This window comes from Simochromis diagramma, unplaced genomic scaffold (assembly GCF_900408965.1).
Source record: "Simochromis diagramma unplaced genomic scaffold, fSimDia1.1 OVJJ01000216.1, whole genome shotgun sequence".
NCBI lineage: Eukaryota > Metazoa > Chordata > Actinopteri > Cichliformes > Cichlidae > Simochromis > Simochromis diagramma.
In genome coordinates, this window is record NW_024386883.1 from 11,180,919 (window position 1) to 11,194,110 (window position 13,192).

At 41.6% G+C, this 13,192-nt stretch overlaps 1 protein-coding gene across 7 annotated transcripts in view; it reads left to right on the forward strand.

The window, feature by feature from the left end:
• rapgef6 (Rap guanine nucleotide exchange factor (GEF) 6) overlaps positions 1–13,192 on the forward strand; it is a 133,170-nt gene that overhangs the window by 76,335 nt on the left and 43,643 nt on the right. For all 7 annotated transcript variants that reach the window (XM_040032255.1, XM_040032250.1, XM_040032253.1 and 4 more), the window contains one exon: positions 11,728–11,859. In XM_040032255.1, the coding sequence (XP_039888189.1) occupies positions 11,728–11,859 (132 nt within the window). The remainder of the gene's footprint in view (positions 1–11,727; positions 11,860–13,192) is intronic.

A 13,192-nucleotide genomic window follows, 5' to 3' on the forward strand; every position in this document is an offset into this window, starting at 1 on the left:
GCACATTAACATTTTGGCATTGAATATTTAAACAAATGTAAAAACCCTTTTCTGAAATACAAATCCACATCTGTAGCCTGCGTTGTGGCAGGAGAATGGAGTCAAATGATTTTAGATTTATATAAAAATGGGAATGACTTTTTCAGACGTTAAGAGCAGGTCGTTTGCATGTACTTGCTTTACTGTTAAGCATTGTTTTTGTGAGGTAGAATAAATTTCCTGCGGTACTAAAACTGCAGTTAGTTCTGTTTGTCTGGCTGAGGTGTGTGCGAGCCAACAGAGTGGAACGGGATCCAACATTAACAAAAACACCAAAAGAGAACCACGGGTGGAGCTGCCCCCTTAAAGTGGCCTCTGGGTCAACCTGTAGGGGTGCCAGGGCCGTGCTGTATGTGTGTGTTTGTGTGTGTGCGAAGCTCTGTGGATTTGGCTGCTGGGCAGGAAGCATCTGTTAATTCAGGAGGGCCAGTATGGTATATTTTTGTGCGCGTGTATGTTTAAGTGCACATGTGTTTGTATCAGTATTAAAGCCCAGTGTTTTGCCTTCCCTCCTGTATCCGGCAGACCTGGCCATGGCCCACCTTCCTCAGGGGCTCAGACAGACTTGTAGCTTCCTGCGACACACATAACTTTGTGCGCATGCACACACAAACACACACAGATACGCGTGCTTAAACGAAACCAAAGAGAGTTAGTGTTTCACCCTGAAAGCCTTTGTTGACCAACAGATAGGGAAAATAATCCCTCATAGCATCCATTTGAGAGATATGAGTTGCATATACTGTACAAAGCCTGCAGAATGCATACAAACTTAAGTAGTAGCACCAGTGAAAATGCTTCTCGACAGTAAATATCGGTGCCATTTTACTCATTTACACCAAATGTACAGATTAAATGTATTCCGTTTTGTAACTGTTATTTTGGTACAGGTATTTGAACTATAGCAGAAAGAAAGGAATATAATGAAAAATGGCAAAGAAAAGGCTTTAAATAACTCTCTCTCCAAGGTGGGAAAAGTCAGATAATCCAGTGATACCTGGGAGATCTAGGCTTTACCAAAATAATTTCATCCTGGTCGCCTAATCAGGGAAAAACGGTAATCCACACAGCTTCTGATTCCTCATGCGCCCTCCACCCAGGTATCGGAGCAGGTGGAGGAGGGAGGTAGATGGGTTGCGCTGGGCTGAGTTGTCCTTTCAGGAGCAACCAGCTCTTGGACAGCGACTGGCGTCTGCTACCTGCTGCCACACATACACACATGCTCATGCAACACACACGCGGCATGCTAGATGCCAGCTGGAAGGAATTTCCACTAAAGCCTGGTTGTAATACTTCCAGTCCGCCAGAGAAAGTGACTGCGGGGATGCCGACCCATGCTAATTATCTCCTTCACTGTGTAAGCCACCAGACTGAGTGTCTAGTAAAAATTGTGTAGGATGACTTGGCATGTAGAGCCATCTCATTCCAAGAAAATCCAGACTGCTGAGGTTCACGCTAATCAAGGGAGGAAGGCTGATAAGTAATTTGTTATTATCACTCCTAATAGCTCATATTATCCCCTAAAAGTCACGAATATTGCAAAAGAAGCTAGCGCTTAGGCTTTGGAGTGGTTTCGGAGCCAAGGATTTGGGATTTACTTGCATCTTAGAAAACAATGACTCCATTCCCCCTGGTGATTTTTAGATTTGTCATTATTGTGTGGACTTATTTGAAAGCCTTTGAACAGCACACCCTCTGCCAAGGCCTTTTTTTTCCCTCCTTTGCAGCTTTAATGAAGGTGGTCAGCTCTTGCCTTGGCAGAGGAATTCCAAGGCAAGATTTTATTTGAATTTTAAGGTGGTTCTGCCACCTTAATAGTCACGCACACTCACAAAGCCCTCTGACACGCATGCACAAAACCTACTTTCTATTGTTCAGAGGTTAATCTCTTTGTTTTGGCAATACAGTAATGTGTTCAGGATTTTCGACTCTGCGGATGATTTATCTAATAAATGAGGACATTACACGCGCGAAAACTTTCTACCTTGTTTATCTTTCCTTTCTCTTGTCATCATGCTCTCTATGTCTCTTTCTTTCGTGGGACTACAGGGGCAAAAGTCACAGGCCTTTGGCAGTGCTGGTGCCATTCAGCTTCCCGTCTGTCACAATGCTGGCAGCACACGCTGTGGAAACTGCCAGCTAATGGCTGTTTATCCACCGCAGAAACTTGCCAGCCAATGTCTGCCTAAGCTAAGAACTTGCCAACCAATGATTGTTGAACCTTGTACCTCGCAAACTATGCCTGCCAAATCACAGGATGCAGTTTCTTTTTGCTCAACTGAGAATTGATGGATTTCAGAGAGTTTTGGATGGATGGAGAATTCCCAGCTCAATTTCAGGGAGAAAAAAAAAAAAGTCCTTCATGTTGTCCCACTTTCAGTTTCCAGCGATTAGTGCCCAGTTTCTCTTTCCAGAACATTTTTAGCATACGTTTCTGACAGAAAATGAAGAATGGTTTTTGCATCCGTAGGATCGTGTTTGTAAAGATTGTGCAGCTTGAGATAACCACCGCATAAATGATATATGATTATATAGGGAAAACATTATCCCTCCTCTTTCCCTAAGCAGTATATTGTGTCTAATCCCATTAAGTTTAAGATGATGCATGTTGGCTTCAAAACTACTATCCCTTTTTATTCTCCCTGGGATCATTAGTTTATCTTTTTCCAGGAGTTTAATGTTAAATTGTGGTGCGGCGGGAATAATATGGTCGGGCAGCAACACACACTTTCAATCTGGGCATTAATTTCAGGGGTTATCTTGCCACAAGTAAGAGCTTTTAGAAAGTAAAGCTGAATGGAGATAACAGAGCCAGGCAGGACGGTGTGTTTGTGTGTGAGCGAGAGGGAATCCATCCATTCACATGCAGTCGTCTCTGCTCGGCGGTATTTGAGTCCTCATCTCCTCATCTGGTCCATAACTACACACACACACACACACGTTCTCTTTCTCTCTATGTTACATGCTTTTCTTTGCAGTTGTCACCTCTAATTTCAACTTCAATTCATTAAATCTCTCCTTGCTCCAGCTGGTGCAGACACTGTCTCACACATATGTGTACACACACACACACACACACACACACACATAGCCAGAGATATGGAAGTGTGCACTGAGGTAGAATTGGATTCTTAAGAGAATATTGGAGACTTTTTATCTTCATCAGTTCCCACACTTTGACTTCATCCTCATTCTACCCCACACTGTCACTCTTATCTTATACTCTCTGCCTCACACTCTGCTACCTTTGCTCTATCTCTCGCTTTCACAAAGGCACATGTACACACTCATTTCAGTTTCAATCATATTCTGCACTCTGCCTTTCTCACTCTCGCTTGCACTTCTTTCTTTTGACTCGGTCTCCCTTTGTCTCTGTCGCTCACATTCAGTTAAGGTCCCTCTCTTTTCTCCATGTCTCCGTCTGTCTTCCTTCACTGTGTCTTAATCCAGTCGTCTGTGGGCTTGCCAGTAATGGAGTGCTGAGCCCATTCGGTAATCTTAGTTGTCCTAAATGAAGCCTATAGGTGTGTGCAGTTTCCGTATCGTAAACTCTGTCTGAGTGTACATAAATAAATGCATAAATATATGTGCGTGTATTTTTCTCTTTCCATCTGTCTGTCCACCGGTTACAGCTTTAGAGCTAACAGTGGCCTCAATTGATCAAAGCTTTCTCCAGCACTACAGGGCGAAATCCGCAGCTTCAAAATTTATGTGTGTACTTGTATGTCTGTGTCCCTGTCCAGACATCAGAGGCTATGTTCTCACCTAGCTAGTCTGATGAGGCTACTCGCAGCCTTTTTACTCGTCCTTGCTCCCTTTGAAGCTGATTTGAATGTGGGTTTTTGAACCAGCAGAGGGGGGAAAAAAGGCAAGAATGGAGAGAGTCTTCAAAAACTTGGCAGCAAATGGGTTCAGGCCAGAAAAGAAGGTGTGATAAACTACGACAAGGGAGACTAGACAGCGGCGCTTGTAATGAGGGTGTAAACCACAAGACGAAGATGCAAGCCGGTGGTGATAAACGGCGAAAAAGAAGCGGAGAAAGCAGAAAAGCGGTGGAAATCTGATTCGGGGTTTGCGTTGAATGTTACATCAAAGAAATTATAAGCTGTTTGTGCTGCGTGACAGCAGCATTGTTTCTCGGTGCGGAGATGCACTGCTGTCGTCTCTGATGTGGTTTCTGGTTTAACAGCCTGCTCTGAGACCAAAGTCTGCACGGTTATAGCTGTTATCTGTCAAAGACATACTGTCACCAAGGCTCCCCGTTTTAAAGGATTGTGCACTAAATGGTAAGGAGGAAGAGTTATGAAGGTTCCTACAGCTTCTGTTCAACAAGATATTGCTAAACTCGTCTTGAATTACTTTGGTGAACTTATATGATTTTTGCACTTGCGATGCAGCTTGAGAGCACCTCCACATATAAACACCTATGAGTTTATCTCTGAGCGTATAAGTCTCATCAAATCATTTTTAGGTGATTAAAGTAGAAGTTTTGAGCCGGCATAGGTTTATATACATTATGTATGTCAAGCTTGGCTCTACACCTCGGGTCATGTCAAGGCTGTTTGCCACTGCTGACACCTACAGGCCAACCATGTTAAGTGTCAGATACCCCATTGGTGACCTCACTATGCGTCGCCATGCTTTATTTAGTCAGCTCCGAGGTTATGAGTAGTGTATAGTTGGCACTTTGAGATCTGCATGGTGGTAGACATGAGCTGGCAGCCCGGCTGCCTGGATGATTAATGGCACTTGAGTCTTGACTTCGGTCAGGCTCAACCCTCTCCGTCTATATTAAGAACCATCATGGCCTGTTTTTGTTGTATATTTTTGGATGTTACAGCAGTGAGTTATAAACTTTTACGTGTGGTTTTGGCTGGTTTATTCAGGTATTATTAATAACGAGGACAGTGATAAACGTTAGGCATGAAATGGTGCTTGTGTCGCTGTATTTGCAAAGGCAGTTTGGGCAACTCTTTGCCTCTCTCTTTGAGTTTAGTGAGACATGAATATACTGATTGCTCCTGCCTCATTTCTTTTCTGCAGCCTAGACTATGCATACGACTTGGCTAAAATCAGGATTTGCCATTGATCTTTAGCAAAAAGCTGTCTTTCTGTTTTCTCATTGCAAACACATCACATGTCATTAAATATTCATCGAGCTTTGTTCGTGTCATTGTTATTTGGACCCACTTTAATTGTCACCCTTATCAAGATTCATGAGCCTCATCACACTTTCTTTAATTGCTTACTCGTTCTCTACATTGTTCATCTCAGTGTAATGTTCTCATATTTTCACCTCTGCTTCTCTGCCTCATTCTGTGGTGCATTTCTTTTGATCTTTGCTCTGTTTCTTTCTGTTGTTGTTGTTGAGGTATCTGATTGTGTGTAGGAGTCTCTGATTATCAGTGGTTTAATGAAGTTTCAGGAGTCTTCTGCCATTCAATTGTCATATACAGTGTGTATGCGCATATAGGTTTATTAGAGCAAAACATAAGCAGCATCTTCTCTGGCACTTTTATGATATTTCAAATCAACCAGTGCACTATGCTAAATAGCCCATGTCACTCGGTGATGTCTTCAGGATTTCCAAAAACCATCGAGACCCCAACATATCTCTCAAACTCAACCTAGCAAAGATAATTCCAGCACTAAAATGCTTTTTAAGAAAGCCAGTCTCTGGTCTCTGCTGGCAAATGGCTAGTCTGAGCTTTATAGCCCACTTTACCACCGAGGTAATAGGTGGAACATAGCAGTCATGCTCACAACCAGTTAATCTCATTCTTAAAACTGGATGCAATAAGTAAAGGGGGGGGGGGGGGGGGTCTCTAGAAGATGGGAAAGAAGAAACCATCATAATATATTCTGAATGCTTTATTCTGCTTTCGGGGACTTAAGTGGGTCTCCAGAAAGACAAATGTAGTTATAAAGAAGGCTTAAGATGCAGAGGTATAATTTCAATGTTGATAATGTGTTTTTAATAATAATAATACATTTTTTTATAGGCGCCTTTCAGACCCTCAAGGTCACCTTACAGTAGCACGTAAACAATACCATAAAAAACATAAGAAAAATGTATATATAGCAAACATGGTAGATAAAATTTAGACATAAACAGTCATAAAAGTATAAAAGCAAATATAAAAACTGAGCAAGGTAAAAATGGCCTAAGACAGATCAGGTGTATGCAATTCTAAACAAATGGGTTTTGAGTAGTGATTTAAAAGTGGTGAGACAGTGTGTGGTCCGTAGAGCAAGTGGAAGTGCATCCAAAGTCTCGGGGCAGAACAACTAAAGGCTCTGAGTCCAATGGTAGTCAGGCGAGCAGGTGGAACTGACAGAAGGGAAGCTGAAGAAGAGCGGAGTGTACGAAGGGGTGAGTATGTATGGAGAAGATCGGATAGATATGGAGGAGCAAAGTTATGAAGCGCTTTGAAAGTGAGAAGCAGGATCTTGAAATTGACACTGAGGTGAATTGGGAGCCAATGGAGCTGTTTAAGAACAGGTGTTATATGTTCAGTGGATCTAGTTCTGGGAATAATACGAGCAGCTGTATTTTGAACCACCTGCAGTTTATGGAGGGATTTATGAGGTAAACCATAGAGAAGAGAATTACAGTAATCCAGACGAGATGTGACAAGAGCACTGACAAGTATGGCGGTACTGTGTGGTGTGAGTGAGGGACGAAGACGGTTAATATTACGGAGATGAAAGTAGGAAGACCGAGTGATATTATTTATGTGCTAGGACAGAGTGCTATCGAGAATGACACCAAGACTCTTAACCTGAGGGGAGGGTGTGACAACAGAGTTATCAATGGATAACTAATTATTTCTCCCTTTTAGAGGAAATGCCCTTATTTAGGTGGTTAGATTGCAATGAGCTATGATTTTATGTAACCACTGGCTTTTATTCAGATGCAGTCTAGTTATATTAGTTTCTACCCACAAAGTCTTTATTATGGCTTACTGGATGATTTTATGAGAAGTAAAACAACAACACTGTACATCTACTGAAAGTTTTAAATGGAGATTTTGAACATAAAACAATAATGCTGGAACGTCATCATGAGTATAACTCATGCACGAATGAATTGGTCAACTCGGGTGAATTCTCTTGGCTTGTGGGTCATCTGCAACATGCTAGTGATCTGGGAGCTCCAAATGAATTCCCACCATCTTTGGCCATCTTACTTAGACTACGTCTGCGTTACACCCATTATTTCTCTCAAGTTAATCTGGCTCTATAAATAATTGCTGCTGTGAAAGCTCGGCTTGTTTGGTAATGTATAGAGTCTGCTCGAGCCTCCTGTGATTGTGCCCGCTCGTTGACATGATAGAATTGTACAGCTGAAGGAACCTTTCACATTTATATTTAATCTCCCAACTCTCATCCTTAATGCATGAGGAGAATGGGAGACCCCGACACCCCACCCCCCTACTTCGTGGTTTGGCCTGTTGGGAGAGGAAAGGAGGGGGATTAGAGCAGGATTAAGTCTGTGTGAATGAGAGCCACAATTATTCACTTCCACCATCAGTCAACTTTCACCCCTCTAACCGTTTAGTCTCTCTGCGAAACCTACAAAGACACGTGTTCGTGTTTTTGTACGTTCTAAAACACATCAGAGTTTAAACTTTTTATTGAGAATTTAATCTTTTTGCCTGTAAAAGATTAAATTTTACCTGCAGATTAAGTTGTGTGTTATCAGATAATGATTGAATCATCCGTCTTTCTTTGCATCCTTGATATAGAGAGTCAGTAGGTTATAGTCTGGGCATCCTTCAGCTGTGGGACACCAGCCAGTGTGTGAGGGCTTCTGTAGCAGCCAGCACTTTTCCTTGTACTGGACGTTGATTACAATTGCAGATAACATTTTTGAAAGCTAATAAAAAGCCAGATCATTGCCAAACAACAGCCTATGGTTTTGAGATTACATTTCGGCTAATGTATTTCCCTCCTTTGGTCGTATGCAGCCAAAGGTTGCTCAAATGCAATTTGTCAGTAGTTCTTGTGCTACAAGACAGGAACTGGAGAATTTGCAGTACTAAAAATTGACCTCCTTGTTGACAGGTTCTTCATGTTCAAGTACTGAATTGGTTTATAGAGATTAGTCGGTCATTCTGGTGCATTAGTGTGGTGACATTTAGCTTCAGCTACTCTAATAGCTACTGTAGTAACTTGCAGTTCTGTGCCAAAGATTCCAAAGATTCTGTGCTGATGTTCTTTAAGTGAGCACGGCTGAAAGTTCCAGGGTCTTTTTGTGGTTGAAAGGGTAGCGTCATCGAGAGGGAAATGTACTAAATTATTGCAGATTTCCACGACAAACCCCTTAAACTCCAAGTTAAGTTTAATTTGAATTATAGCAGGATTAAACCATGGTGACCGGTAACTTTTTGCAGCATATGCAGTATGCCATATTAAAGCATTCCTGGGAAAAAATGCAACATTTTTGATGAACTGAAGACAGTTGAGGCCAAAATAATTAAAGTAGCCAACATTTCCTCTCAAGCTGTGAAACTGTGCAGTTCAGAAAGACAGGTATCGATTCTGATTTGATGTTTCTTAATTAAAAGTCACAGCCAAGTCTTGTGTTTTCTCAAGTTTCTGCTGTCACAACTTACTTTATCAATTTGTTGTTGGACCCCTTTGAACTTAACCAGCTAATCGATCGCGATCAACATTTTTCCTCGTTAATATCCTCTTAGGGTGTGTTTGTGAGTCTCGATCGGTGAGCAGTTTGATACATTAGTTTCTACCTCTGTGTGAAATCTGTTGAATGGATGAGGGTGGGAGTTTCATCATCACTGCCTGATAACTGCTCCATCACGGAGAAATCAATAAGTATTTATCTGTAATGAAATTAGCAGTCGCTCTCTGTCCTCCCTCTCACTTTTTCTCTTCCTTCTTATTCACGAAGAAGCACAACAAACAGCAAAGAGTGTTGCTCAACAATAAGATTGGCGAATTCTCCTTCTGTTTATGGATGATTGTGTGGAATTTAGTCAATAGCATCAAAACAGACTTAATACATGGAATACATGTCGTCTACTGGTCAATATGCTTATATAGCTGTACTTAATAGTAAATGGATTTCACTTAAATGCTCCTTTAGTCACGACTTAAACCTCAGGCCTGACTCATTATGTGCATGTGAATGATACAAAAGCACACTTTGTAATTAGAATCCTGCTATTTAAGTGTCACTAATAGGACTATTAACGCTCTGCGACAAATTTATTAGGGTTCTGTAGTTTTAGACAGTACTTTAGCCGAGTGCTGTCAGATTCTTTTTAAGTGTATGTAAGGGAGACTGAATCTGTAGGGCAAAGCTAACAGGGTTAAACAAAAGTGAATGGATTAATACTGGTCCTAATTGGGCTGATTTCCTCTCATGGCCAGGTTTTAGTCCAAGAATTCATGCATAAATAATAAATAATTTCCTAAATGGCTTTTGCTTCACTACCATCTGTAGCTCTAGTTTTTGAGGATGAGCTCTTTCTCATTCCAGGTTCAGGGGAAAAGGTGGCTGTGCACAGGCTGGCACACTGTGTGGAGTGGAATGCAGAATAATAAGCGCACTTGAAACTAATTTGCCTGTAAAAATGCAGTAAAGAACTGGCAGGTAGATTTGTCTGCAAGACACTTTGATTTTACAATGTACCTACTGTTTTCTGCGAGAAGAGTTTCTCAATTTAAAAACAAAACAAAACAGTGTAGTGGTCTAGTGAAACATGTAAGTGTTTGATTTTTAAGTTCACAATATAGCAAACCTATTTCACAAAATTGCATTTTAAAAAGCATCCAGATAAAACAAGAAATGTCAGAATAGAAAAAATAGTTAATTTTGAATACAACGCACATTAAGAACAAGCCTTTACACTTTTTAAACTCCACCCCTCTATATGAATGTGGTTGTAGAGGCCAGCAGGCCTATTAGAAGAGGTGGGGGGTGGCGTACCCCCAGACTCGACGTCTTTAATATTGCATGTTGGTACCCTGGCTCCGTGCAGCCTCGCCTAGCTTCAGTTTGGCTTGGTGAGTCTTTTCCCACCATAGGTTATACGCGCAGACTTAAAATGAGTGTTTATGTGTGCGTTTGGAAGGCAAGTACGGTCTGATGTGACGATGGAGGAGGTGTGCTGTAGGTTCGCCAAGTGTCGCAGGAGGACGTCCTCCCTCACCCTGACACTGCCCCGGCCCAAACTGGTAAGGCTTGAGATTTTAAAGATCGTCTGGGTTGCTCCCGGTGCAGAGAGGGGAGCACGGACATTGGTCCGCCTGCACATAAAATTGAGGTTAAACAGGTTTAACGAAATGTTTTTAATTCCTCAGACTCACACTCTGTCATCCTCATCTGAGTTTAGGCCAGTTCTTTTCTTTTCCACAGCTGTTTAGTAGATGCAACATTTATTTTCTAATTCTGAGCCTCTCCAGCCTTGATTTAATAGACTTGTAGTAAAATCAGCACCTGACATTTCAGACACTGGTGTTTGTTTCCAGTCTCGCAGAGCTGCACGGTCTTTGATTGAAAAGTGCCGCCATTCTCAACTTCACTAAGAACTTTTTTCTATTTTATTTTCCCTGAAAATCTCTACATTGAGGGGCATTTTGTTGTTTTTGAAGCAGGTTTCCTAGTGATGTGTACTGTGATGTGCATTTGGGAATTATTTGGCATCCAGTTAATACAAATTTCTCTAAAGAGAATTGGAATTCACAATATGGAAACTTGTGACTCGTCCCCCTCTGTGCTTGAAGTGGCTCTGTGGTATGTGAAGCGTCTCGGTTCAGTGCAAACTGAAGGCTACGCAAATGTTTATAGGTTACACCGGTGAGGTTGCTGGTTCTGCGCCTTTGCGCTCAGTTAACACTACAGCACTTTGATGCTCTTGCCTTTGGAAGCCTCTTGACTGTTTGACTGACAGCTTTACCTCATTCTGTATCTGGATTTAGTGTTATTGGAGAGCGAGCTCTCAGCAGCTCAGATTTTGAGTGTATGTGGGCAATTTTCAGCAAACGTGATAACAAAATAAAAACAATATTGATTTTGTTTGTATCAAAGCTCACACGTCTTTGTGGAAATTGTCTTCTTCTCTGGAAGTAGACACATTTATTTATTTACTGTCTTTTTTGTTGCTTGGTGTATTTTCTGATTTAATTGATTAACTTGGAGTTTCATGCATGTGCTTTTGTGCTTATTTCTGCCTTTTTTGGAGGGAGGGAGGGGGTAAATACATTTCCATCTGTTGAAGTTTGAGTATTCATCTGTGTCCTTGTGTGTACTCTGTACATGTGTAAGCTGTCTGTGTAACGAGGAAACCAGGATTTACTGTTTAATTGTTTTGTTAAGGTCACTCCAAAAATATCAAAGCAACCTCCAAACCTTCACAGTGTACCAGATATCGTATCTGTCTGCACCCCGGCTCATAATTCACTGCAATGTGAAATATCCTGAGCTCCATCGTCTTCAGGTTAATTAGCCCGGAGCATGTGAAACCAGCTGTGGCTTTCAGCCTGATGAAACAGCTGTGTTCGCGCGCGTGTGTGTGTGTTTGTCACTGTTAACTGTGTCTGTGCGTGTGTGTGTTTGCCTCTTTTGAACCTTGTGCATGTTTGCCTCAGCTGAACTCATATCCTCTTCACCCTCTCTGTTTGTCTTCTTCTGTATCTCCCACTTCCTCTCTGTCTGAGCAGCTTCCTGCCGATCTCAATAAGATGCACCTAACAGACCATGCCCACCAGCAGGTGATGCACATGCCGCCCAGCCAGTCGGGATGCAGTATCGCCAGTGACTCGGGTAGCAGCAGCCTTTCAGATATTTACCAGGTGGGTACCTCCCTGTTTATGGTAAAAGTTTATTGTATTTATTTGCAAATAAACCCACACATAAATATGGATTTATGGATACAAATTTCCACAAAGCTGATTATTTTTCCCCTTTCATTTTGCCAAAATCCTCTTCTCTTTCCTTTAATTGTTCAAATTCATTATAAAAAGTCAGTATTATGTAAAATAGGATCCAGCCAGTCAGTTAAAACTACTCTTGTCTCACAAATTACTTGAAGTATCCTCATGCTTTTACTGCAAACAAGCTTTTAATTGAATGAACTCTTTCCAATCCTGTGATTAAAACCCTGTCTACTGTTTCTGGTCGCGTGTTTTGCTGAAAGGTGAATTCTCTCCATCTTCATGTGTTCTCAGTTTATCAATCAACCCTCCGCCCACCTTCCTTCTAATCCTTTTTGTCTCTCTAATTATTGTGCGTCCTGGTGACTCGTCCCCCTCTGTACTTCCTGCAGCAGATTAAAGGTCACATGTAGAAAATGAACCTAACACTTACAGCTCAATCTTTAGCTGAGCTACAGCAGGTAGAACAGCTCAATCTACATAAGGGAAATTCCTACGTGTAAAAGTAAAATAGCCAAAGAAGAGCCTTCGTCTTTGTATCTGTCTAACATTCCTGCAACATTTTTGGCAGTTGAGCAAGCTTTTAAGTGTAGACTGTGTGAGTGATTGCAAATCAGTAACCCATAAAAGCAAACATAAGCTTTCCATGTAATCATTTTAATCCCTTAGCTCTCCTAATCCCCCCTCTTTACACAGAAAGTTGCACTAAATTTAACATTTCGGCACTGTCTTTCAGCTATCTTCCCCCCACTTTACAACCTACATGCTATATTCTGCACACGTCTGTGAATATGTGTATAGACGTCCTTTTTGACAGTGGCTTGTTAGTTCTGCTGGCTTTAATGGGAACCAGCGTGGCCTGTTTGCCACACACTAATGAGCTAGTTGATGTGCTGGTGCGATCTGTGGGCTCTGCTGGCCACAAAACTAATTTGTTTGTTTCACCCGGGAATGTTAATGCAGCTTATGTTTTTTTTCTAGGTTCCAGTACATACTGTAAATGTTACAACAACGCATAACAAAACGTTCGCCAACAAGATAACTTTGGTGAAAGATAAGGTTAGGTAACACGGGAGAGTGATCAAAGCAGACAAACTGAGGAAATCGCCACAAATGACTGTGAGGGGGGAGACATGCTGAATTAAAAAAATAAATAAAATGAAATCCTACCCCCTTTCTTTCTCAGGCTGTGACTGCAGATTGATGTAAGTCAGGTCGGCCCGGGTCAAACGTTTAACACAGAGACTCACTC